At 44.0% G+C, this 27,678-nt stretch overlaps 1 protein-coding gene across 2 annotated transcripts in view; it reads left to right on the top strand.

Annotated features, from left to right (window-relative positions):
• Positions 1-1,140: 1,140 nt before the first annotated feature.
• The window catches only part of eno1a (enolase 1a, (alpha)), a 48,080-nt gene continuing 21,542 nt past the window's right edge, over positions 1,141-27,678 (top strand). The window contains exons 1-4 of one of the 2 annotated variants that reach the window (XM_072244933.1): positions 1,141-1,253; positions 5,428-5,522; positions 15,600-15,695; positions 23,617-23,675. In XM_072244933.1, coding sequence (XP_072101034.1) covers positions 5,438-5,522; positions 15,600-15,695; positions 23,617-23,675 — 240 coding nt within the window. In that variant the 5' untranslated portion in view covers positions 1,141-1,253; positions 5,428-5,437. Of the gene's footprint in view, positions 1,254-5,427; positions 5,523-15,599; positions 15,696-23,310; positions 23,370-23,616; positions 23,676-27,678 lie in introns of both variants that reach the window. The other variant, XM_072244932.1, reaches the window with a different exon arrangement.

Below are 27,678 nucleotides of genomic sequence, written 5' to 3'. Positions count from 1 at the left end.
ATGGTCTGAGCACATTCAATCAAGGCTGATTTCTGTCAATAAATACATCTGATGAATTTGGGAATATGGAGCTTGTGTGGTAGTGTGACACTGTGATAAAAGGAATGAGTGACCAAATATCCCTCTCCTGACTTTAACATCTGCCGGACGATGCTGAGGATGTTCTACGAGTCTGTAGTGGCCAGAGCTATCATGTTTGCTGTTGTGTGCTGGGGCAGCAGGCTGAGAGTAGCAGACACCAATAGAATCAACAAACTCATCCGTAAGGCCAGTGATGTTGTGGGGATGGAACTGGACTCTCTGACAGTGGTGTCTGAAAAGAGGATGCTGCCCAAGTTGCATGCCATCTTGGACAATGTCTCCCATCCACTACATAATGTACTGGTTGGGCACAGGAGTACATTCAGCCAGAGACTCATTCCACCGAGATGCAACACAGAGCGTCATAGGAAGACATTCCTGCCTGTGGCCATCAAACTTTACAACTCCTCCCTTGGAGGGTCAGACACCCTGCGCCAATAGGCTGGTCCTGGACTTATTTCATAATTTACTGGCATAATTTACATATTACTATTTAACTATTTATGGTTTTATTACTATTTATTATTTATGGTGCAACTGTAACGAAAACCAAATTCCCCCGGGATCAATAAAGTATGACTATGACTATTGTCCCTAGGACTGACAAACCAATAAGAAAATAAAACCGCGCAAATACAGTCATAAGAGTAAATTCTGAGTTGTAGAGCCTTTGAAAGTGAGTCTTTGGGCTGTGGAGTCAGTTCGGCGTTGAGGTGTTTGAAGTTATCCACGCTGATTCAGGAAGCTGATGGTTGAGGGGTAATAACTGTTCCTGAGCTGTTCCTCCTTCCCGATGGTAGTAGCGGGAAGAGAGCATGGGTTGGATGGTGGATGCTGCTGTCTTGTAAAAGTGCTGAACGGTGGGAAGGGCCTTTGATGTGATGGACTTTTTTTGTTATTTCAAGGAGCGAGACTCTTTCCGAGATTACGCTCCGTTCCGTGCGCGCGCACTGCGCTCTCCCGGGCGAGAGCGCGCAGGCAGGAGTTGTCTGTGGCAGTTGTCGCCGTTTCCCGGGAGACGCATTGTTACGTGCGGGAACGAGCCAATAAGAACCACCGCCGCGGCAAAGGCGCCTCTCCTGTTGCCGGGCGGGCGGCGCGGTCGCTTGTCCTTGCGGTGCCCTGTCTCCTGCCTCTGCCCCCTCCCTCCTCTCGCTCGCTGCTTGCGGCAGGTAGGTGCTGATTTGTGTTATTTTATTGTGATCCTTCTCGCCAAGCTCGCTGGAGTTGCAGTTTGTGTTGTTTAACAGGTTAACGCCGTCAGTCGGAAGCCTGGAAGCGTTCGACTGACGCGCAAGCCGCGATTCAGCCCAAAAGACTTCTTGCTACAGCTTGAAGGTTGCAAAATTACCTCCCAATTTGTTAAGCAACTCATTGGAAAAATACCGGTGGTGTTATATTTTTATATTGTGAAAAGACTAGATAATTTGTACGGACTTATCAATATTTGGCCATCGAGTTACTTGTTTTCCACTCTTGGTGTGTGAGCTGTGCGTTTGGGGGTGAAATGAATTTTAACCGAAATTGTAGGATTTCCCATTTAATATTAAACTCAGTAGGAAGGGGTGAAAAGCGGTTGGTTATTATTTGAAATGTGATTCATTTCTGCGATTGCATTATGACTCCAGACTAAAAATAGGGAAATGCTAGATAACTGTCCATGTGTCTGCATTAAGTTGTTGGGGGGATTTCTACAGGCGAAGTTACATACAGTCCTTTACATTTGGTTACCATTTGCCTGGAATGTTTGGCATAAACGTAATTTAAATAATTAAAGGGTTGCTGAATTTTTCATAGCTGGAGCTGCTGATGGTGTTTGAGATGTTTCAGCTCTCTGGTCTGGCAGCATCAGTGGACTGGCTGAAAGAATTGGTAACTGTCCAGATATGTTCTGCTTAACTATAAATAGCAAGTCCTTCTTCACTGGACTGAAGTTTAATCTAAACTGGTGACTCTTCCAAATCCTGAATGGCTGCACTAATTTTCACCCTGTGTATATTGCCCAGTAATTTTGAGTGAAGGCTCTCATTCAATTTTCTCTTCCTTACGCTTTCAGTACCAGATCTACACCCAGTGGCCACTTTATTAGGTACACTTGCTCATTAATGAAAATATCTAATCTGCTCAATCAAGTAGCAGCAACTCAATGCATAAAAGCATGCAGACATGGTCAAGAGATTCATTTGCTATTCAGACCAAACGTCAGAATGGGGAAGAACTGTGATCTGAGTGACTTTGACTGTGGAATGATTGTTGATGCCAGACAGGGTGGTTTGAGTATCTCAGAAACTGCTGATCTCCTGGGATGTTCACACACAGCACTCCCTGGAGCTTACAGCGAATGGTGTGAAAAACAAAAAGCATCCAGTGAGCAGCAGTTCTGTGGTTGAAAATACCTTGTTAATGACAGAGGTCAGAGGAGAATGGCCAGACTGGTTCAAGCTGACAGGAAGGCGACAGTAACTCAGATAACCACACATTACAACAGTGGCGTGCAGAAGACTATGAACATACACCCAGTGGCCACTTTATTAGGTACAGGAGGTACACTATCTAATAAAGTGGCCACAGAGCGTACATTGATTTATCAAAAGTTTGCCATTGAGAGTCGAACTGAAGCATTCGTCAGTAACAATACACAACTTGTTATGTCATTCACTACATTACTTGCTTCAAGCCTAGCCTGGAGAATCGGTCAGGTCTACTACCGCTGACATATGGACATGTGTTGTGGTTTGTTGTTCTGTGGCAGCAGTCAGTGCAATATGTAAAATACAACAAATTACAGTAATATATATATATCTCAGGCTCCTATGCCTTCTTTCCAAAGTAGCAATGAGAAGAGGGCATGTCCTGGGTGGTAGGGGTCCTTAATGATTTGAAGATATTCTTGATGGTCTGGAGGCTCGTGCCCATGATGGGGCTGGCTGAGTTTACAACGTTTTGCAGCTTTTTCTGATCCTGGCCATTGACGCCTCCATACCAGACAGTGATACAACCAGCTAGAATGTTGTAAGAGTCTTTGGTGACATAGCTAATTTCCTCCAACTCTGAATGAAGCACAGCCTTTGTAACTGCATCGATATGCTGGGCCCAGGGTAGATCTTCAGAGATGTTGACACCCAGCAACTTGAAACTGCTCACCGTTTTATCCTTTTTAACCAGTTTTACCAGTTCGTTCTTCTGCGTAAACCCTCGTTTGTCCGATATTTATGGCATCCGGAATTGTCACATCACCAGCAAAAAGGCTCTAAGAGTAGGTCAAATAGTGAGTTTTATTTTCAAGTGTTATGCAAAATAGATCTACCAAGACATTTCAGTTTATTCTATTCATACATAAGGTCAGGGTACCGGTAAACTGATTGCAGCAGCATCTTTGAAGATTTACGCTTCATGTCGTGAAGTAATACAGCACAGACACAAGCCCTTCGGCTCATCTGGTCCGTGCAGACCACAGCGTCTTTGCTAGTCCCAGTCGACCGTATTAGGCCCCTAACCCTCCTCCAGGCCCCTCCCTTCCATGTAATACCCAAATAACTTGTAAATGTTGTAGTTGTGCCCAGCTAGACCACTTCCTCTGGGAGCTCATTCCAGGTACTCACTTTGGAGTTTCTTCTTGGGTCTCCTAACTTTATCCCCTCTGTATCTGTGCCCTTTAGTTTAATACTCCCCCCCACCGACTATCCACCTAAATCTATATCTTTTATAATTTTATAAATGTCATTGAGATCCTCCCTCCCTCCCTCCCATTCCCTGAAGCTCCAGTGAATAAATATCCAGTGTGGCCATCCACTTGCTACACCTCAGACCCTCTAGTCTAGGCGGCATCCTCATAAGTCTGTTCTGCACCTTCTCCATCTTGGCAGTGCCTCTCCTGTAGTAGGGTGATCAAACCTGTGTACGATACTCCACATGCGGCCTCGCCAACTGCAGCTCCTAAGCTCTTTGCCCTGACTGATGAAGGCCAACATGCCAAATGTCGTCTTCACCTTCCTGTCTATTTGTGCAGCTGCTCTCCGTGAGCTGTGCACACTCGTACCCCCAGGTCCCTCTGCTCCACCCCACTCGTCAGTATTAGGCCGTTGTCCGTATAGGTCCTTCCGTGGTTTGACCGTCCAGGATGCATCGTCTCACAGTTGAGTTCCATCTGCCGCTCCTCAGCCCGTCTCCCTAACTGGTCGCGATCTCTTTGCAATTCTTGGTAACCGGCTTCACTATCGAGAACCCCTAATTTACTATCACCGACAAGCTTGCTAATTGTGCCGTGCACTTTCACATCCAAATCATGGGTGAGCGGTCCCAACACTGATCCCTGTGGCACCTGTGTCACTAGTCACAGACATCCTGTCAGAGAAAGGACTTTCAAACATCACCTTCTGCTTCCGATCATCGAGCCAATTTTCGATCCACCTCACCAGTAATCCCCATACAACCTAACCTGTCGAAGGCCTTACGAAGGTCCATACAGACTACAGCCACTGCCCTACCTTCATCTAGCACCTTAGTTGCCTCTTTGACAAACGACAAAAGACTGGTCAGACAGTGTGGATCAGAATAGCAGTTTGGCATGGACTAGACAGGCTGTAGTGCTCGATGATTCTCTCCCCCTTTGTAACTTTGACAGACCCACCCCTCTTGAACCCCAAGTTTGAAAGAACAGATAAGGGCTCAGTAAAATAAACAGCTGGGGAATGGTTGGCGTAAGAGAAACCGCTGGCACTTCTCTGTCACTGTAACCCTTCATTCTGTGATTGTCAATGCACTGACGTGGTGAAATGATCTGTATGGATGGAATGCAAAGCAAAATTTTACCTCAGTACATGTGACAATAGTAAACCAATTTAAACAACACACACAAAAAAATGCTGGAGGAACTCAGCAGGTCAGGCAGCATCAATGGAAGAGATGGCGTTTCTCATCTGGTCCTGATGAAGGGTCTTTGCCCGAAACAGCAACTGTTTCCAGCATCTGCAGAGTCTCTTGTGGTTACGAATTTAAACAGTTTTCATAGCACCACCGTCAAATTTCTCAGGAGTATACTAGGAAAACCAATTCAATCAAAAAAAATACAACTTCACTTAAATACAGTGCTTAACCTATCACCTGAAATGTAGAACTTCTGAGGAATTGAGACCCTGAATTGTTGCCTCTCATGCCCACATTGGGCAGAATTTCCAACACACATCCTTGTCCATCATTGACACAAAATCTGAAGACGTTTGCTACGTAGAGGCTGATCACACTGACTACAACTTGTCCTGTTTGGCATGGGGCTGGAAGGTACTTGCTTTATGTGATGAAGGAGGTTTATTTTTTAAAGTGACCGTATTGTTTCTTCCCTCACAGAACCGCCACGATGTCCATCTTGAGGATCCACGCCCGTGAAATTTTCGATTCACGTGGCAACCCAACAGTGGAAGTAGATCTATGTACTGGAAAAGGTGGGTGTGATCCACATCGTTGTGGTTAACCATGCTGTGTGCGTTTATCTGTTTGTGTGTTGAATTAAGTATTGCATGAGGTAAATGCGTCTCGCTGTATGGTGCACGGGGTCACAGACGAGGTAGCCCGAATTGGAGTGTAGATGGAGAATTTAGAGAGGCTACTGGAAGATCTAACTCTGCGTGGAAAAAGAGAAAGGCTGGGACTGGAACCAGCAACCTATCGGTGGCATCCGTTAGTCTCGCGAGACCATGGATCTACACCTGGAAAGTCTTGATTCAGAGTAACTAGCAACCACGTCCCGTAAAAACCCAGTGCTACGGAAACGCCGACGAAACTTCTGGAGACCTCATCCCTGGGAGAGGAGAGATGCACCTGGGAGATGGGCTGCACCCAGGGGCAGCGTGAAGGACTGACCTAGGACAGGGGACTCTGGCTAGCTGCTGTTGGTGACCTATGTCCTAGTAGTGGGTGCTCCACAAAATGGTCACCCAGTCTGTGGTTTCTCCAGTGTAGAGAATGCACTGAATACGATACACTGGATCAGGGGAAGTGTAGGGGAATCTAGAATTACTTCCCCCATCTAGCATTTTTTTATTTTGACAAATGAGGTTCTGCAGCAAACTGTATGGCTGCAGGAACTCAGGCAGTGGCAGTGGGAAGGGGAGGGGGATCAGTGCAGGGGGCTGAGGAATCCATTCATGTTGAGATCCTGGATTGGGTTCTGTTCTGGGTCCATGTAGATTTTTGAGAGTACTGTAATGGGTTTTAATATGACACACACACCCTGGGGATTCAGATTCATTGTATTCATTGATTCAGATGTATCACACGTACATCGAACCACGTAAACGAAAGCCTAGAGTAGTGAATATTACAGCAAAGATTAAAGATTATCTTTACTTATCACATGGACATCAAAACACACCGAGAAATGCGTCATTCGCATTAACAACCAACACAATCTGAGGATGTGCCAGGGGCAGCCCGCTAGTATTGCCACACATTCTGGTGCCAACATAACATGCCCACAATGGTCAGCAAAACAACAGTACCAAAACTATGAAAACAAAACGAGCCCCTTCCTTCTTTCTCCCTAACCACCCACTTGCGCACACTCAGAGGCAGGTCTCCAACCTTTGGTGAAGCTGCTCCCAGACCTCCAACCTACAGACCCTGAAAGGATAACAGGCTCATGGACATTGGGCCTCCTGCCACATAGTCCTCTGATCCCAAGACTTACTGATCTGGGGAGACTTGCCCATGTGGGGAGTCGCCTGTCCTTGTCTATGGGGTCCGCCACTGACTGGGGATCGTGGTCTCCATTTCAGCACTGGCTCCTGCCTCTGACTCTTCATTTACTGGCCTCACTCCTCTCCCTGAACCTCACCCTAAACTTAACCTACCACCTACCTCCCCGCAGTGCTCTGAAAACCACCTCCATAAACCTCAGTGGACATTGTAGCTCGGCGCCATCTTGACAGGAACTCAGGCTCTACACACAGGCAAATGAGATTAGTGTTGGTGGGGGGGAAGGTCAGTATTGACATGATGGGCCGAAGTGACTGTTTCTGTGCTGTGTGTCTCTGGGGTCTGACTTTCATTCCTTTAAGTATTTGATCCTTGGGTTGACTAAAAGATAAATTTGTACCTACTGTAGGAATTCTCCTAAAACAATGTTACCTTTTACTAAATAAGCTTTGGGCACCATTTTGTACATAGGAGAAATGATTGTGCTTATTATAGATGATGTCTGTGTCACTTTGCCTCAGATGACTGTGAAGGTTGGATGAGTTAGTGCCAAAGAGTCTTCTGGCCTCAATGTGGGTCCTTTCATGGTGCAAGAATATGGATGGGAGGAGTATCGGGGCCTATGGTCCGGGTGCAGGTCAATGGGACTTGGCAGAATAATATTTCAGCCCAGACTAGATGGGCCAAAGGGTCTGTTTGTGTGCTGTAGTCTCTCTGACTCAAATTTCCAAATCTGACTAATTCTCGTGCTGGCATCATACAGCTTTCCTGCAGTTTAGCTCAGTGTTTGCGGCTGCATGTATTAGGAGCAAATTTCGCTAGCCAGAGTAAGTTTAGGTTATTATCTCCCAGTGTCCCATTTCGAACGATATGGTTCGGTTGCATTGTGGTTAGCCCGATCACTTTACAGTGGCAGCACTCTGCGATCAGGGTTCAATTCCTGCCAAAGTCTGTGAGGAGTCTGTGTGTTCTCCCCGTGACTGTGTGGGCTTCCTTCGGGTGATCCAGTTTCCTCCCACAGTCCAACGGTGTACAGTTAGGGTTAGTGAGTTGTGGACATGCTGTGTGGCGACACTCACAGGCTCCCCCCAAGTACTTCCTTGGGCTATGTTGCTGGTCGATGCAAAACAACACATTTCACTGCATATCTCAATGTATGTGTGATAAATAAATCTGAATCTGACTGTAGGTTCCGTTCAGCCCATTAAATCCATGTTGGGAAAGTGGATTGGGAGGATCCTGAGGCTTAACTGGTCAAAGAGGCTGTCTGGTAAAAAAAACAGGAGATTGTGAGTTCAGATCCCAGTGTTCTCTTCGATAATGCACACGAATGAAAGAAAAAAGTTCAAAGTTCAAAGTAAATTTATTATCAAAGTGCATATATGTTGTTAGAGACTACTCTGAGACTAATTTTCTTGCTGTCATTCTGTACAATGTGCAAAAGGCAAGAAATAGGAAATACAAAAATGAGAAAAAAATAGTAATACAGTAGTGTACAAAAGTCGTAAGCACATATACGTGTATAGTTAGGGTGCCTAAGGCTTTTGCACAGTACTGTAGTAAATTTACGTATTGCACTGTACTGCTGCTACAAAAAAAAAATTCATGACATATGTGAGTGATGAGAAACCTGATTCTGATATGGGTTTCTATTGTGGACTGAGAGTGGAAAGGGGGCAGGGAGAGGGGATTCATGGTTGGGAAAAGGGGAAGGGAGAGGGAAGGGAGCAGGAAGCACCAGAGAGACATTCTGTAATGATCAATAAGCAAATTGTTTGGAATCAGATAACCTTGCCTGCTGTCTCAGGGCTGGGTGTGTCTGCACCCACACCACTCCCCCACCCCTGGCACTCCTTCTCTGCCACCTGTCCCACACTCCTCCCGCAGCCCTCCACCCTCACCATTCCCAACATCCTTTGCTCCTGCCAGATTTACATACTCACTCTCCACTCCACGTTGACAAATGCAGTACTGAGTAAAAGTCATAGGCACCGTAGCAATATATATGTGCCTAATATTTTTGCACAGTACTGTGAATAAATAAGGAATAAATATCGAGAAGATAGCTTGTAGAGTCCTTAAAGTGAGCCCAGAGGTTGTGGAATCAGTTCAGTGTTGGGGTGAGTGTAATTCTCCCCCCCGGTTCAGGAGCCTGATGGTTGAAGGGTCGTAACTGTCCCTGAACCTAGTGGTGTGGGACCTGAGGCTCCTGTACCTCCAGCCGGATGGCAGCAGCAGAAAGAGAGCACTGGTTGCATGGTGGGGGTCCTTGATGATGGATACTATGGATGCTGCTTTCCTGCGCCAGCACTCCTTGTAAGTGTGCTCAGAGGTGGGGAGGACTGTGTGGGAGGGAAGGGTTGGATTGATTTTGGAGTCGGTTAAAATGTCAGCACAACACTGTGGGCTGAAGGGCCCGTACGGTGCTGGGGTGTTCTGTTTACTGTACAGTTGTTGGAGGGAATGTAAATGGGTCTCTTGCTGATTCACACATTTGTCGGGAATGAAGTCACTCCAAAGAATACTGGCAGTGGCATTCCCTGAGCTCCCGATCTGTAACCTAATTTAAAGATAAATATAGCGCCCAGATCAGTGGCTCAGAAACTCTCAGAATCGGGCTTATTATCACTGACATATGTCATGACATTTGTTGTTTTGCGGCAGCAGTGTGGTACAATACATAAAATATACTATAAATTATAATCAGCATTTAATATTTAAAAATTAGATAAGTACTCATAAGGTAGTGCACATGGGTTCATTGTTCATAAATGTGATGGTGGACGGTAGAAGCTGTTCCTAAAATACCGAGTGTGAGCCTTCAGGCTCCTGCACCACCTCTCTGGTGGTGGTAGTGAGAAGAAGGCATGTCCTGGATGCTGGGGGTCCTTAATGATGGATCCCACCTTCATACCAGATGGTGATGCAACCACTTGGAATGCTGCCCATGGTACGTCTGTAGAAATTAGCTAGAATCTTTCGTGGCATACCGGACCTCAAACTCCTGATGAAATTTCCCTACTGGAGTGCCCTCTTCATAATTGCATCATTATGTTTGGCCCAGGATAGGTCTTCAGAGAAGCTGACACCCTGGAACTTGAAACAGTTCACCCTTCCCACTGCTGAACCCTCAGTGTGGACTGGCGTGTGTTCCCTCGACTTCCCTTTCCTGAAATCCACAATCAGTTCCTTGTTCTTACTGACAATGAGTTCAAGGTTATTACTGCAACGCCGCTCAGCCAGCTGAACTATCTCACTCCCGTACGCCTCCTTGTCCCCATCTGATATTCTGTCACCAGGTGTTTGTTCTGTGCCTAGACACACAGTCATGGGTGTAGAGAGAGCAGAGCAATGGGTTAAGCATGTACCACAAAGAGCTTTATTTTCTGATGTACTTGTTTGTACAATGTGGATATTTTTGAAAGCATTGACCCGAAGTGAGTGGCGTGCTTGGCATTTGAGAGTTGATACTTGGTGCATTTGGAGGAAGAATAAATGTCCTTTCCCAATGGACATCAGTGAACGAAATGAGTTTTCTAACATCACTTTCATGCTCATTGTTGCATTTTACTTAACTAGACCAGGGGTTCCCAACCTTTCTTATGCCATGGACCACTACCATTAACAGAGTGTCCGTAGACCTCTGGTTTGGAACCCCAATTTAGAAATACAGTCAGGGACAGGGTCTTCTGACCCCACGAGCCACACCGTGCAGCAGCCATCTATTGACCCCCAGCCTAATCACAGGATGTATGTGGTGTCCAGGGAGGGGTGGTACCTCTGGGGAAGGGGCTTGTTGCGTCCATTCTGGAGCAGCTCATTCACCTTGTTTCCCCACTGGACACTTGGCTCTCGCCTGTGGCTCCAAGTAGCTCTTTGCACGTGACAGTGACCACAATCCGGTACCCCGCTTCACCAGGCAGCCTAAACCAAGTGAGGGTAGCTGGCCTCGTACTCAGTGAGATGGGGACATGCCAGTCTTAGCATGTGAAGTCAGCTCTGGTGGACAGGGTGGATGAGAGCAAAGGGCATGGAGAGACATGGAAGAAGTCATGGTCATCCCTGCAGCCAAAGAAGACCCCAGCTGTGATGACCACTTGTACCACTGGACTCGGACATTCAAGGTCGAGAGAGTGGACCTGCCCCAATGCAATGACTTTTCCACTTTAAAAACTCTCCTGCATAAGGTTTCACTGTAATTGTTGGATCTGCCGGACAACCAGTAATCACATGACCATTTACAATGTCCATTTAGCCAACTAACTGGTACGCTTTTGACTGTGGGAGGAAACCAGAGCACCCGGGAGAAACCCAAGTGCTAATAGGAAGGGCATGCAAACTGCTTACAAACGGCATCGGAATTTAACTCCAAACTTTGACACAAGGATTTTATTCCTGACAGACTGAGTGACTTATTTGAATTTAACTTTCACAGAGGTTTGAATGTTTTTTTTTTGGATTAAGAGGATATGCTTTAGAGAAATTATTAGCTTTACTTGTCACATGCCAAACATTCAGTGAGATGTGGCGTTTGTGTCAGTACCAACACAGTCCGAGGATGTGCTGGGGGCAGCCCACAAGTGACGCCACACTTGCAGCACCAACAGAGCGTGTCCACCACTTACTAACCCCAACCTGCGCATCTTTAGATTGTGGGAGGAGACCAGAACACCCAGAGGAAAGCCACGCAGTCACAGGGAAGACGTACAAACTCCTTACAGGCAGTGGCGGGAATTGAACCGGGTTCGCTGGTGCTGTAAAGCATTGCACTAACCGTTCATTCTAAACACTCACTGCCTTTAAGGGAGCTAGGGCTTTACTCTTTGGAGAGAAGGAGGATGAGAGGAGTCATGATAGAGGTGTACAAGATATTAAGAGGAATAGATAGAGTGGATAGCCAGTGCCTCTTCCCCAGGGCACCACTGCTCAATACAAGAGGACATGGCTTTAAGGTAAGGGGTGGGAAGTTCAAGGGGGATATTAGAGGAAGGTTTTTTGCTCAGAGAGTGGTTGGTGCGTGGAATGCACTGCCTGAGTCAGTGGTGGAGGCAGATACACTAGTGAAATTTAAGAGACTACTTGTCAGGTATATGGAGGAATTTAAGGTGGGGGGTTATATGAGAGACAGGGTTTAAGGGTCGGCACAACATTGTGGGCCGAAGGGCCTGTACTGTGCTGTACTATTCTATGTTCTATGTTTGTGTGAAGAAGCAGATCCCAAAGTCCATTCTAAATTTCCTGACTCTAATCTTAAACTTATCCCCATTCCCGGGAAAAAGACCGTGCTTTCCCTGTGTCTATGGTGCCTGTGATCTTGTATACCTCTATCTGGTCACCCCCTCAAACTTTATCATCTCTTCTGCCCAGTTACACCCATGTGACCAATTAACTTTGTAACCTGATGTCCTTGGACTGTGGGAGCAAACCAGAGCATCCGGAGGAAACCCACACAGTCACGGGGAGAACATTTCATTTTTAATTATCCATACGGAAACCTTTGAAATTTTATATTTTCCTATGTAGATAAACATAGTCATAGTCATACTTTATTAATCCCAGGGGAAATTGGTTTTCGTTACATTTGCACCATAAGTAATTAAATAGTAATATGTAAATTATGCCAGGAAATAAGTCCAGGACCAGCCTATTGGCTCAGGGTGTCTGACCCTCCAAGGGAGGAGTTGTAAGGTTTGATGGCCACAGGCAGGAATGACTTCCTATGACGCTCTGTGTTGCATCTCGGTGGAATGAGTCTCTGGTTGAATATACTCCTGTGCCCACCCAGTACATTATGTAGTGGGTGGGAGACATTGTCCAAGATGGCATACAACTTGGACAGCATCCTCTTTTCAGACACCACCGTCAGAGAGTCCCTTACGAATGAGTTTGTTGATTCTGTTGGTGTCTGCTACCCTCAGCCTGCTGCCCCAGCACACAACAGCAAACTCAAGATGTTGATTAGAAAATAAATTGATATAATGTGGGCAGCGGGTGCCTTTTCATACCGTGTTCCACAGACGCTACAAACTCAGCTGTTTGCGTTGTATGTGCGTGATGATTGTAGCTTGCTTCGCCTGATGTAATGCGTTTGATCTTACAAAGCAAAAACTATTTGTCTGGACAGACAAGTCACAATGTATTAGATTGCATGATGAGTTCTATTCAACAGCAGAACTATACATTTGAAAAGGGCGATAATTAATAATAATGGAATATAACTGAAGACTCTATTTGGAGTCTGGGAGTGTTCCTCTCGCTTGAGGGCCATGGCAATTATACCTCTGAGTTCAGAACACTTGAAGATCAGCCATTCTGAAAACACCTCTGTTATGAAGGAATGTGAACATTGTCACACTCCCTGTAATTTTCCAACACTTGAAATATTAGCCTAATGGAATATTTTAGTGCTTTTTTAATAAAACTGTGTAGACTATACACCCGGTGGCCGCTTTATTAGGTACCTTCTGTAACTGTTCATTCCAAATATGCACTACCTTTTGCATGAAGAAGCTGCCCCAATGTCCCTTATAGATTTCTCACCGCTAATCTTAAATTTATGTCTTCCTGTACCTAATAGAAAAATTGTAGAATGTCCACAATTTTCTAACTCTAATCCACAAGTCTTTGGGATGTGACCATAAGATATAGGAGCAAAATCAGACCATTCGGCCTGTCGAGTCTGTCCCACCATTCAATCATGGCTGACTTATTCTCCCTCTCAACTCCATGTTCTTACCTCTCTCCGTAACCTTTGTGGAATGAAACCAGAGCACCCGAAGGGAACACATGCGGTGTCAGGGGAACAGGGGAAATGTATAAACTCCTTTCATGCAGTGGCACGAATTGAACCCTGATTGCTGACACTAGCCAAACGTCTTTTGTGACAACTTCCCTGATCCACAAGTTACTGAAATAACAAACTTGACGTCCATTTTAATATCTGACTCTTTAAATATATACATCTGTTTGCAGTCATATCCACATGTGGCCACCATTTTGCTGTCTTGTTTCGGGGTGCATGTGTGGAGCAGGAGGGAGCTGGAAGGGTGAGAGAAGTAGAATTTCCCCCCATGTTAAAGCAGCACATGACCGTGGGAAAGGGAATCAGAATCAAATTTTCTGTCACTGGCAGATAGCATGATATTTGTTGTTTTGTGGCAGCAGTACATTGCAATACATAATTTTAAAAGTATAATTAGTACAAAAAGAAAGCAAAAAAAAGGGAAAAAGTACTGAGGTATTGTATATGGGTTCATTGTCCATATAGAAATCTGATGGTGGAGGGGAAGAAGCTGTTCCTAAAACATTGAGTGTGTGTCTTTAGGCCCCTGTTCCTTCTTGATGGTAGCAGTGAGAAGAGGACATGTCATAGGATTTAGGTTTGTGATGTATTTTCTAAATTTTCAAACCTCAAATCTTAAAAATCGATGCATTACCCTTTTGGTAACCTCGGAAATAATACTAATTAGAACCAACAAGGGTGCTGGTTAAGGTCAATTAAAGCCACCACAATATACTTCATTGTTGCCAAACAATTGATACTAGAACGTACAATCATCACAGCGATATTTGATTCTGCGCTTTGCACTCCCTGAGTACAAATCAATAGTAAATATTAAAAATTTAAATTATAAATCATAAATAGAAAATAGAAAAGGGAAAGTAAGGTAGTGCAAAAAAAACCGAGAGGCAGGTCCGGATATTTGGAGAGTACGGCCCAGATCCGGGTCAGGATCCGTTCAGCAGTCTTATCACAGTTGGAAAGAAGCTGTTCCTAAATCTGGTCGTACGAGTCTTCAAGCTCCATCTAGATGCACAGTGAGAGTACCTACTAGTTTAAAATCTAGCGGCTTTTAAAGTACTTAGTCATGGGGAGAAACGGTGTGGAAACACATCCTTTGGCCCATGCAAGCCAGACCAACCACCTGTTTATATTAGAGTCATACAATATTACAACACAGAAATAGGCTCTTTGGCCCATCTAGTCCATGCCAATTTGATCTCCTGCCCAATCCCATCTTCCTGCACCTTCCATACCCTTCATATCCTGTATTTTTCCGATCATCTCATAAATGGTGTAATCGAACCCACATCCACCTCTTCCGCGGGAGCGTATTCCACACTCACACCACCCTCTGAGTGAAGGAGTTCTCCCTTAGATAATTCACCTTTCACCATTAATCCTTCCCTTGCCCATTTTCTCCTCACTTTCCCATTAATAGTCCCAGACTCTCCCCCTCATCTACACACTAGCAGCAAAAAACAACTTGCACGTCAGAATCAGATTCATGTGTATAATCACTGTCTTACCTGACATGGAATCTGTTGTTTTGTGACAGCAGGTCAGTGCAAAGATATAAAATGACTCTAAATTACAAAATAAATACTACCAACAAAAGAGGTATGTTGATGTGGTATTCGTGGGTTCATGGACCGTTCAGAAATCTGATGGTAGAGGGGAAACGGCTGCTTCTGACTCATTGAGTGTGGATCGTTAGGCTCCTGTAGCTCCTTAATGATAGTAGTAACGAGAAGAAGACATATCCCAGATGGTAAAGGTCCTTAGTAATGGATGCTCCTTTCCTCGGGCACTGCCTCTCAGTGAGAAGGTGGTGAATGAACTTTAAAAGGAAACACTGGTTGTGATTTGACATCTTAAGTTCTGGATGTCACAAAATGTTTTGCAGGCAATGAATTACACTGAAGTTCTACAACTTACTTTGTAAGTAAATATTGGCGCCAATTACTAAAACTAGAGATTGTATAAAGTTTGCCAAGACTGGAAATGGCTCTGCTTTCACTTTGTTTCATGTATTTGATTGTAGGAATGTTCCGAGCTTCTGTTCCAAGCGGTGCCTCCACTGGTATTTATGAAGCACTGGAACTGAGAGATGAGGACAAGACCCGGTTCTTGGGCAAAGGCAAGTGTGTCAGCTGCACTTCATAAGTCTGAGTTACAATTGTGCTTTGTGGTCTTTTTTTTCCCCAAGAGGCTGTTCAATTTTGTATTTATGTTTCTTGTTTTTAGTTAACTATTCCCTCCGCAGGGTGCCAGGGGGAGATGTGTCTCTACCAAAGGAGGTGTGAGGCGCTCCTTTCCTCTGCTAGCCCGCAGGTCACCCTTGGGCAAGATGTATCACCTGCTTAGACACCCCCATCAGGGTCACGTGAAGCCATGGGATCAGGTGGTGGATGGTCGTATGGGCAGCTGGTGCATATCACAAGTCCTGGTTATGCGACCACTAACGCCAGGCATACAATCTCTGAAGAGTATCGATAATGGCTGGGGTCACCTATCTTGTAAAGACACTGCCCAGAAGGAGGCAATGACCAACCACTTCTGTAGAAAAATTTGCCAAGAACAATCATCATCATGTGAAAACCATGAATTCCCCATGTCATGTGACACGGCACATAATGAACGACTGACCTCCTCCATCCTAAAGTCAGAGGGGTCACACAACACTGAGAGATTTTTCAATCCACTGTGCCCACATAGACAACAGAGCCTTCCAGCATCGTGATGCCTCCTTCCCAGCCCTGAATCATCGATACAACACTGTACAGTCCATCCAAGAACTTTGAAGTGATTGACCAGTAGTCCTGCATCTCCTCCTTTTACCGCAGGGATAAAAATGTTGTCAATTCTCTCCAAACTTGGTCATAGGTTTATCATTGTCACATTACTGAGATACAGTGAGATACTTGGTTCTGCATTCCATTTAGACAGGTCATTCCAAACACAGGTACAAAGGATAAAGCAACCACAGAAAGCACTGTTACAGTTTCAGCAAGAGTACCGTGCAGATGGAAATAGGGTGAAGGGGTCATGTCAACGTCAAAGTAAATTTATTATCAAAGTACGTATGTTACCATATACTACCCCAAGATTCATTTTCTTGCAGGCTTTTATGGGAAAAGTAAAGAAATACAACACTTTAGAATTTATGAAAAACTATACATAAACAAAGACTAACAAACAATGTGCAAAAGAAGACAAATTTGCAAATTTAAAAAAAAATAATACTGAGAAGATGAGTTGTAAAGTCATTGAAAGTGAGTCTGAAGGTTGTGGAATCGGTTCAGTGTTGAAGTGAGTGAAGTTATCCAAACTGGTTCAGGAGTCTGATGGTTGAAGGGTAATAACTGTTCCTGAACCTGGTGGTGTGGGACCTAAGGCTTCTGTATCTCCTTCCCGATAGTAGAAATTAAAACGTGACACATGCGAATTAATAACACACTCAAAGTGCTGACGAAAGTCAGCAGATCAGGCATTTCTATGGAAGAATAAACAGCTGACATTGTTCTCCATAGATGCTGACAGACCTGCTGAGTTCTCCAATATTTTTAGTTAGGGATACAGCACAGTAACAGGCCCTTGCAACCCAATGAGCTGCACCGCCTAATCACACCCATTAACCTATGACCTATGACCTATTAACCTACTAACCCGTACGTCTTTGGAATGCGGGAGGAAACGGGAGCTGGGAGGAAACCCCCGTGGTCATGGGGAGGACCAACAAACTCCTTACAGACAGCAGCGGGATTCAGGTAGGCGTGGGGAGGGCTTTACCCGTGATGGACTGGGCCTTATCCATTACTTTTTGTAGAATTTTCCCTTCAAGGGCATTGCTGTTTCCATACCAGGCTGTGATGCAGCCAGTCAATATACTCTCCACTACACATCTATAGAGCTGATACAGAATTATGTCCTGGTTGGTAGGATAATTGGTCTTGTGATTACTGGAGCGTTGCTGGCAGGTGCGGCTCATACTTTATACTTTATACTTTACACTTTATTGTCGCCAAACAATTGGTACTAGAACGTACAATCATCACAGCGATATTTGATTCTGCGCTTCTCACTCCCTGGATTACAAATATTAAATATTAAAAATATTAAAAATAGTTAAAATTAGTAAATATTAAAAATTTAAATTATAAATCATAAATAGCAAATAGAAAAATGGGAAGTAAGGTAGTGCAAAAAAAATCCGAGAGGCAGGTCTGGATATTTGGAGGATACGGCCCAGATCCGGGTCAGGATCCGTTCAGCGGTCTTATCACAGTTGGAAAGAAGCTGTTCCCAAATCTGGCTGTACGAGTCTTCAAGTTCCTGAGCCTTCTCCCGGAGGGAAGAGGGATGAAAAGTATGTTGGCTGGGTGAGTCGGGTCCTTGACTATCCTGGCAGCACTGCTCCGACAGCGTGCGGTGTAAAGTGAGTCCATGGACGGAAGATTAGGCTAGAAAGGCCTGTCCCACATTGTATGTCTAAATAAATAAATAAAATTCTGTTGGATGCTTTTGTTAAGCTGTGCCAATAAGCTTTTGGGGTTGGGAGACCTGCTTCAAAATGGTATCTAATACTGTGCTCAGGATTTGTGGTTTGCTATTTATGAAGCTGGCTAACTTACTTGGCTTACTTCGACAGTGCATTTACAGTTGGCAGCTTCTGTTTGCAGTCTTAATGCAGAAGATCAACAATAATTTATCACTTCTGTTCCATATGCAGAATGTTGTTCCAAATCATCTGCAGTTAGGGTAATATTACACCATGCATAACACGATGGTGTTTTTTTTTGCACCAACTCATATCTTTTTAAAACAAATGTCTGCTGGCAGTCCTGTTGGCTGTTAATGGCAGCCAATTTATCATTAGTGAGATGTGTGCTTGTTGTGTTAAATTCTCTGTATAGCATTGGCACAACTTTCTCTGCTGTTGACGGAATGCTAATATTCCCACCAATGATCTGCCAAATGTTTAATGGGAGGGCTGCTCCACTAGAGGCACTCATTTGAATACAAGAGGGACCCCGACACTGAGCTTCAATAAAAGCTCCACATCAATGATCAGGGATATAGAGAGGGTCAGCAACTTAAAATTCCTTGGCGTTATATTTTCAGAGGCTCTGTTCTTGGTCCAGCACATTAGTGCCATTACAAAGAAAGCATGGTGGCGTCTCTACATTCTTAGAAGTTTGCGAAGATTTGGCATGTCATCTAAAACCTTGATAAATTTCCAAAGATGTGGAATGGAGAGTGTATTGACTGGCTGCATCACAGCCTAGTATGGAAACACCAATCCCTTCGAATGGACAACTTACAAACAGTAGTGGATACGGCAAAGTCCATCACAGGTAAATCTCCCCCGCCCCCCACCACCACTGAGCACATCTATATGGAGCGCTGTTGCAGGAAAACAGCATCAAGGACCCCCACCATCCAGACCATGCTCTCTTCTCACTGCCGCCATCACGAAGGAGGTACAAGAGCCTTAGCACCTGGTTCAGGAACAGTTAATACCCCTCAATCATTGTGCTCTTGGACTAGAGGACATAACTTCACTCACCCCAACACCGAACTGTTCCCACAACCTGTGGACTCTCTTTCAAGTATTGAAATCAAATCAGGTGACATTGGGTCAGAAGGTGTTGAATCGTTGTGGATAGAGCAAAGGAACTGCAAGGGTAAAAAGACTCCAATAGCAGTTATATACAGACCCCAAACAGTAGTGAAGATGTGATCAACAAATTGTCAATAGTTCAATAGTTCCATTTAATAGCGAATAGATACAATATACAGCCTGAAATTCTTGTTCTCCGCAAACATCCACAAAAGCAGAAGAATGATTGACAGTAAAAATGTTAGAACCCCTAAGCCCCCCCACTCTCCACCCCTCCCACACACAAGTAACAGCAAAGCAATGAACCCCCCCCACTTACTTCAGCATTAAAAAGCTTCAGCAGCTTGTACCCCACCCCAGCAAGCAACAGCAAAGCCCCCAAGAAAGACCGTGTTCTGCAGTACAACAAAAGCTAATCATTCACCCGATAATTTGACATCCCACAGGCCCTCTCCCTCCCTAATAAAGGGATAGAGAAGTGTCGGCCTTTCACAGTGAGAGGGGAGACCAACAAAGATTAACTCGGTGATTTGCTGTGTTAAAATCTGCTGCGTCTCCTTGTTTTTCCCCGAGTTCTTCAACTCAGGAATCGACAACAAACTCTCAGCCACTAACAAGAGAAAGAAAGGGAGTATGCGATTCGCTGAGTACAGAGCCCCCAGCAGCTGATCCGCTGTTCCCAATGTTCCGTTTTCTCCCGTGACACTTCAGCGGCAGCACCAGCTCAGGATCAGCTCGTCCACAGGGCCACGAAGCCTCGGGAGCCTGAAGGTGCACTCGTCTTCCAGGCTGCGTCCTTGGGATATTGAAAAATGGCCGGTCAGTGAGCCCCAGGAGTGGATCCCACTGACACAGAGAACCGAAGTTTGAGTGTAGCTCTAAGTCAGGGTCTTTGACAGAACCCCATCCACCTTCAAAAGGAAAAGGAGAGACATTAAAGGTAGAAATTAAACAGTTTCTGCAAATGAATTTGGAGGAGTCACTGTCGAGTGCCATCATAGCTCAAGAGATAGAAAATGTGTACCAAAAGGGCAATGTTACAATATTCATGGGGTTTTCAATATGAAGATAGATTGAATAAATCAGGTTGGTGCTGGATTCCCAGAGGGGGACTTTCTAGAATGCCTATGAGATGGCCTTTTAGAGCAGCTCGTGGTTGAGCCCACTAGTGGATGAGCAATGAACATTGGGTGTTGTGCAATGAACTGGAATTGATTAGAGAGCTTAAGGTGAAAGAACCCTTAGGGGAAGTGATCATAATCTATTTGAATTTGAGAACGAGAAGCTAAAGTCAGATGTATCAGTATTACAGTAGAGTAAAGGGAATTACAGAAATGAGAGAGGAGTTGGCCAGAACTGATTAGGAAAGAACACTGGCAGGGATGACGGCAGAGCAGCAATGGCCAGAATTTCTGGAAACAATTTGGAAGGCACAGGATATATAAATCCCAAAGAGGAAAAGTATTCCAAAGGAAAGATGACACAACCATGGCTAACAGGAGAAGTCAAAGCCAACATAAAAGCCAAAGAGATGGCATATAATAGAGCAAAAATTAATGGGAAGCTAGAGGATTAGGAAGCTTCTAATAATCAACAGATGACAACTAATAAAGTCTTGAAGAAGGTAAAGATGGAATACGAAAGTAAGCTGGCCAGTAATATTAAAAAGGATACCAAAAATTTCTTCAGATACATAAAGGGTAAAAGAGACGTGAGAGTGGATATCAGACCGCTGAAAAACAATGCTAGAGGGGTAGAAATGGGGAAACAATGAAATGGTGGAAAAACTGAATGACTATTTTGCATCAGTCTTCACTGTGGAAAACACTAACCGTATGGTTAAAGTTCCAGGTGTCAGGGGTCATGAAGTGTGTGAAGTTACCATTACTAGGGAGAGGTTTCTTGGGGAAACTAAAAGGTCTGAAGGCAGCTAAGTCACCTGGACCAGGTGGTGTGCTGAAGAGATTGTGGAGGCATTAGTAATGATCTTTCAAGAAATACCTAACTCTGGGATAGTTCTGGAAGACTGGAAAATTGCAAATGTCACTCCACTCTTCAAGAAGGAAAGGAGGCAGAAGAAATGAAATTATAGGCCAGTTAGTTTGACCTCAGTAGTTAGAAAGATGTTGGAGTCTATTGTTAAGGATGTAGTTTTGGGGTACTTGGAGGCACATGATAAAATAGGTCATAGTCAGCATGGTTTCCTCGAGGGAAAATCTTGCCTGACAAATTTGTTGGAATTCCTTGAAGAAATAACAAGCAGGATAGTCAAAGGAGAATCGGTTGATGTTGTATACTTGGATTTTCAGAAGCCCTTTGACAAGGTGCCACAAATGAGGCTGCTTAACAAGCTACAGGCCCATGGTATTATAGGAAATATTCTAGCATGGATGAAGCAGTGGCTGATTGGCAGGAGGCAAAAAGTAGGAATAAAGGGAGCCTTTTCTGGTTAGATGCCGGTGACGAGTTGTGTTCCACAGGGTGATGTGTTGGGACTGATTCTTTTTATGTTGTATGTCAATGATTTGGGTGATGGAATTGATGACTTTGTTGCAAAGTTTGCAGAATATATAAAGATGGGTGGAGGGGCAGGTAGTTTTGAGGAAGTAGGGAGGCTATAGAAAGACTTAGACAGATTAGGAGAATGGGCAAAGAGTTGGCAGATGGAATACAGTGTCAGGCAGTGTATGGTCCTTCACTTTGGTAGAAGAAATGAAATGGTTGACTGTTTTCTAAATGGAGAGAAAATACAAAAATCTGAGGTGCAAAGGGACTTGGGAATCCTTGTGCAGGATTCTCTAAAGGTTTATTTGCACGTTAATTCTGTGGTGAGGAAAGCAAATGTAATATTAGTATTCATTTCAAGAGGACTAGAATATAAAAGCAAGGATGTAATGTTGAGAGTTGAGAAAGCACTGGTGAGGCTTCACTTGGAGTATTGTGAGCAGTTTTGGAGAGAGTTCAAAGGAGGTTCACGAAAATGATTCCAGGATTGAATGGCTTGTCATGTGAAGAGCATTTGATGCCTCTGGGCCTGTATTCACTGGAATTCAGAAGAATGAGGGGTGGCCTCATTGGAACCTATTGATTGGTGAAAGGCCTTGATAGGGTGGATGTGGAGAGGATGTTTTCTATGGTGGGAAAGTCTAAATCCAGAGGACACAGCCTCAGAACAGAGGTCCGTTTTTTAGAACAGAGACGGGGAGGAATTTTTTTAGCTAGAGAGTGGTGAATCAGTAGAATTCATTTCCATGGGCATCTGTGGAGGCCAAATATTTATGTATATTTAAGGCAGAAGTTGATAGATTCTTGATTGGTCAGAGTAGGAGGAGATACGGGGGGGGGATGGGGGAAGGCAGGAGGTTGGAGCTGAGAGGAAAATGAATTGGCAGAACAGACTCGATGGGCCAAATGGACTAATTCTGCTCCTGTATCTTGTGGTCTTCTGGACTCTTCATCTCATGTTCTCAATATTTATTCTTTAAACAAGTGCACAGTTATACGTATCTGTGACTTAAAACTGATTCTACAGATGTCCAGTGTAGTGTATCCTAACTGGTTGCATCATGGAAGTACCAATAGCCGGGAACAGAAAAGGCTACAGAAGGTGCTGGATACAGCCTGGTCCATCGCAGGCAAAGCCCTCCGCACTGCGTGAACAGTGTGCAAGAAAATCTTTTCACTGTACTTGTGACAATAATAAACCGATGAGCCGATTCTAAATTACAATGTTTCGGATAAATCTTGAGTGTTGTTTTAAACTTTTGCACCTATTGTGTAGGGACCAAGTTACCTTTCAATACTTTAATTGTGTCTTACAATACTTTAATTACATATATGTTGAGCAGGAACAACAGCGGTACGGTAGAATTCAACGTTGTTACTGAGTCACGTTAGTAACGGATCACACTATGTAACCTGCAGTGTAAGAGCAACGAACCGAGCTCACCGAGGCAGTAGCACGCACACTCAAAAGCACGCGCCCAGAAGAGAGAGCCCTTCATGCATTGGAGGCCCAATCAATTCGCTGCATGATTGATCAGCTGTATGCACACTCACCACGTTGTCGCAATCGATCTGATATGGTACCGTTTTCTGTTCGACTGAGGTTTGTTTTCACTTCTTCTCCCAGGTGTGTCAAGACCTGTTAAGTATATCAATGAATTCCTTGGACCTGCTTTGTGTAGTCAGGTAACCAGTGCACCTGCGATGGTTAATTCACAAAGCATGCGTTTTTGTTTTTTTGCAAACTAACACGTCAAGCAGGCATCTGTTGATTTGACTTTGCTGGTCCACTCTTCCTATTTGATCCACGGATAACATGAAACCAAATAATGATTTGAATCCTGTGCGGTAACAATTCTAGCAGATGGTCCACCGTTGCCTGTTCAGCATGAGTGTGGGCTTGAACAATGATTAATTTGCTTGTTTATTCCAGGTGTTGTAAAAGCTGTTGATAACATCAATTCAATAATTGCACCTGAACTCCTTAAGAAGGTATGTCTGTGTTAAGTTCAAGTTTAATTGTCATTAAACCATACACATGTATACAGCTAAAGGAAACATTTTTGCTTCAGGGCCAAACTGCGAAATACTGTACATATAGTCACATCCCATAGCACATATAGTTACAATGCCACATACAGCTACAACACCACAAAATAACATTAGCAGAAGTCCCTGAGTGCCATGGCCTGAAAAATGTTGTCCTGAAGCCACGTTTCCACAGGAACAAGCAGGCAGCAGTTCCTCATCTCCTATAGCTGAAGGCAAACCAGCTTGTATTCCAGGGAGTGAACACTAGAGTGCAGCACCAATAGGTGAGCTGGCCTGTGGTGGCCAGTCCCCAACCCAGCATCGATCCCAACGAGCTCACCACACCTCTGTTGTCTCCCACACAGCCTCTGATGCCTCCTCCACTAGGTTACCGTTGACTTGTTCGGAACAAGGTTGTCGTCTGCATTTCCTTGTCTCTACGATGAGCAGAGTACCCTGAATTTAGACAAAGCCTCAGGACTGTGGCCCATGGGAGGATAGAACTGGCAGCAAAAGGCTACCTGAACGGATCTCCTGAACCTCCTGTTCTTCTCATGACCATACATGGATAACACGTATGGATTGTTCCAGCTGCCATACGCCTTGGTAGGACCATAAGATATAGGAGCAGAATCAGGCCATTCAGCCTATCGAGTCTGATCCGCCAATCCATTATGGCTGATTTATTATCCCTCCCTGTAACCTTCAATGCCGTTACTAAGCAAGAACTTATCAAACCTATAACCAAATTTGTTGGATCAACATCTGTTTCTGTTATTGGCTTTAAAATTTCAAACACATTCTTTATACATATTTGCTTTTTAGTGAATAATACGGAACACTCAGGTTAACATTTCCAGCATGTTACGGGTTTTTTTTCAGTTATTTTTTGTTTCGGCCTCCCCCAGGATCGAGGCTGATTTGTGTCCGCTCTGGTTTAGTGGATTCTGTGTTGACTGAGGCCGGTGGAGTAACTGTGGACTCCCCCACAGTTGGGGGCAGAAAGGTTGCGGACGAGGTGGCTGTTTTTGAGCTGGTGTTCTCCTCCCTCCATTTACGGACTAATTCTGCGTGGTCCCAATGTCGTCAGTACCATCCTGAATTCTCCTTCTCCACTTCGATCGGTCATGGGCCAGAATTTTCTGAGAGTTGGTGGTGATGTTGTGTTTGCTCAGAAGCTTTCAGCATCAGCTTAGTTATTTTTCCTCTTATTTTCAAATTTTTTCTTATTTAGGGTTACAACATGGTAGCTGGCTCTTAAAGCCAATTACACCCATGTGACCAATTAAACTACTGACCCATACACCCCTTTGAAATGTGGGAGGAAACCAGAGCACCCGGAGGAATCAAACTCTTTACAGACGGGCGGGAATTGAACCCAGGTTTCTGGCACTGTAATAGCATTACACTAACTGCTCTGCTACTGGGTTGTTCCTCTGTCTCTTTCCCATGACACAGCTCGCAAGAGGCTGTCTGTTTTGAGAGTCTGGTGTCAGGTACTTGACCTGACAATATCTGACCGTAACTGGGGCCTCGTCGCTGGGTATGTTGGTTTGGGAGAGAATACTGAAGTTTGGATAGTGAGCACTTACTTTTGTAACTTAAGCATTTGAAAAGATCTTGATCCAAGACAAAATTAATAAATAGAGAAGATTTCATGAATAGATGAGGAGTACATATTCCCAAAATACTGGAGGAACTCAGCAGGTCAGGCAGCATCTGTGGAGAGGAATAAACATTCAATGTTTCAGGCCGAGATCCTTCAGAGGAAGGGAGACAGAGCCAGGCTGCCTGACCTGCTGAGTTCCTCCAGCACTATGTCCACGTTACTCTGGAATTTCAGCATTGGCAGAATCGCTTCTGAATATATTCACAACTACATTGCATTTGTGTAAAGGGCCCTTATTGTAAAAGTTCTTTGACAAGATTATTTAGTGTTGAAATTTATTGTTGGAAAGGACTTTTAACATGGCTTCATCAGCGTACACTTATTCTCAAAGTGCAGTATGTATGCAGTATACAAGTACAGCCCTGAGATTCATCATCTCACAGACAGCCACAAAGCAAAGAAACACCATAGAACCCGTTCTAAGAAAACAACAAACACCCAATGCACAAAATAAAGAACAAATCACACAAACAGCAAAAAAAATCAAACGTTTATAAAACATCAAACCACAGTGTCCTTGAAACAGTCTCAGACAGTTCAGTTCAGTTCAGTTCAGTGCAATGCAATACCAGCAACAGCACAGTTCTGTTTCCATACATTTTGTGTTGCATTACTGGCCTGTTCATTCATTGATTATCTAGTTGAACCTGGATGTGGCAAAACCCCCTCCAATAATTAACTTTTTTATCAGCAGCTTTCATTTTGACTTAGTAAGTCAACTCTTTTAATACCATGTGGCTGATTTATTTTGTGTTTATTCCATCTGATTTAATTTTAAAATCTAAGTTATAGCTCAACAAAATTATTCTTGTGGCAATATGCATGTCAAAACATTACAGTTTTTCCTTAGCGTTTCTCAAACTGTAACCATTTCAGACAATGTGAACTTGCTGTAAAAATGAGGATGTAGGAAAATTTAAGTAGAACATGTGAAATGCTGGAGGAACTCAGCAGGTCAGGCAGCACCTATGGAGGGCTGAACACTCAAGGTTTCAGTGAAAAAATGCGACAGATGAACATATTCTCAGAGCCTCAGAGGCCTATACAGAGTGCAGAGAAAAATTTTAAGGATATTGCTGGGACTTGGGGATCTGAATTGCAAGGAAATGATTGAGTAGGTTAGCACTTTATTCTCGGGAGCCCAGGAGGATGTGGGTAAATCTTAGAGGTATACAGAATTGAGGGGTGTACTGTAGATAGGGTGAATGCAAGCAGTCATTTTCCTCCCTGGTTGAGTGAGGCTGGAACTAGAGGTTACAGGTTTAGGGTGAAAGACGAAATATCCTCTCCCCCACCACCTTATTCTGCATCTTCCCTCTTCCTTTCCTGTCCTGATGAAGGGTCTCAGCCCAAAACATTAACTCTTTATTCATTTCCATGGATGCTGCCTGACCTGCTGATTTCCTCCAGCATTCTGTGAGTGTTCAAAGTTCAAAGCAAATGTATGACTGAAGTACATCTGTGTCACAGGATACGACCCATTTATTCATTTTCTTAAAGGCATTTACTGTGCAACAAAGGAATACAATAGAATCAATGGAAAACTGCACACAAAGACTGACAAGCAACCAATGTGAAAAAACAGACACAATCTGTGCAAATACAAACAAAAAAACAAGATAATAATAAATAAATGACACTGAGAACAGGAGTTGCAGAGTTCTTGAAAGTGAGCCTGTAGGTTATTCTGTGGTCAGATCAGTGTTGAATGTTGGGGAGAAGGGGGCATGGAAATTGAAATTTCCATTTGAATGAACACAGGGTAAGTGAGAGCGGGACTAGCCTTGGATGGTTTAGCTCCCAGATTCGGCTGGTTTACATTTGAGGGATGACCTTTACAAAGCACTTCATACCTCATTCTTACTGAGATCCTCCAGCGTTGTCTATGTGTTTTGCTCAAGATTTCCAACATCCGCTTGATTGCTTGTGTTTATGCTTGTATACTATTGTTATCTTAATTTTAAAACCAAAATGCTTTCAGTTGGAAAAATCAATTTGATGATGCCTAATTAAGAACCACGTATTAGTGAAGATTCTCCAGCACTGTACTTAATACGCAGTTCCAGTCAGGTTAATAAATGTCAATTTTTTTTTCCAAAATTCCTTTCATTTTGCTCTTGTGCCTGCTTAATTAATCCGACCACTATTCAGTATGCTCCAACTATTTCTCCATTGGTCCCACAGTATGCAGTGATCATTAATCCATCTGGAATGCATGTTGCTTTGATTCTAATTTATTGCTTGACTGAGGAAGAAGTCCTGATACAATAACAAATATTTGCATGAGCAGCAGTT

This window comes from Mobula birostris, chromosome 27 (genome assembly GCF_030028105.1).
Source record: "Mobula birostris isolate sMobBir1 chromosome 27, sMobBir1.hap1, whole genome shotgun sequence".
NCBI classification, from domain to species: Eukaryota; Metazoa; Chordata; class Chondrichthyes; order Myliobatiformes; family Myliobatidae; genus Mobula; species Mobula birostris.
This window is presented reverse-complemented; position numbering and strand designations above follow the sequence as displayed.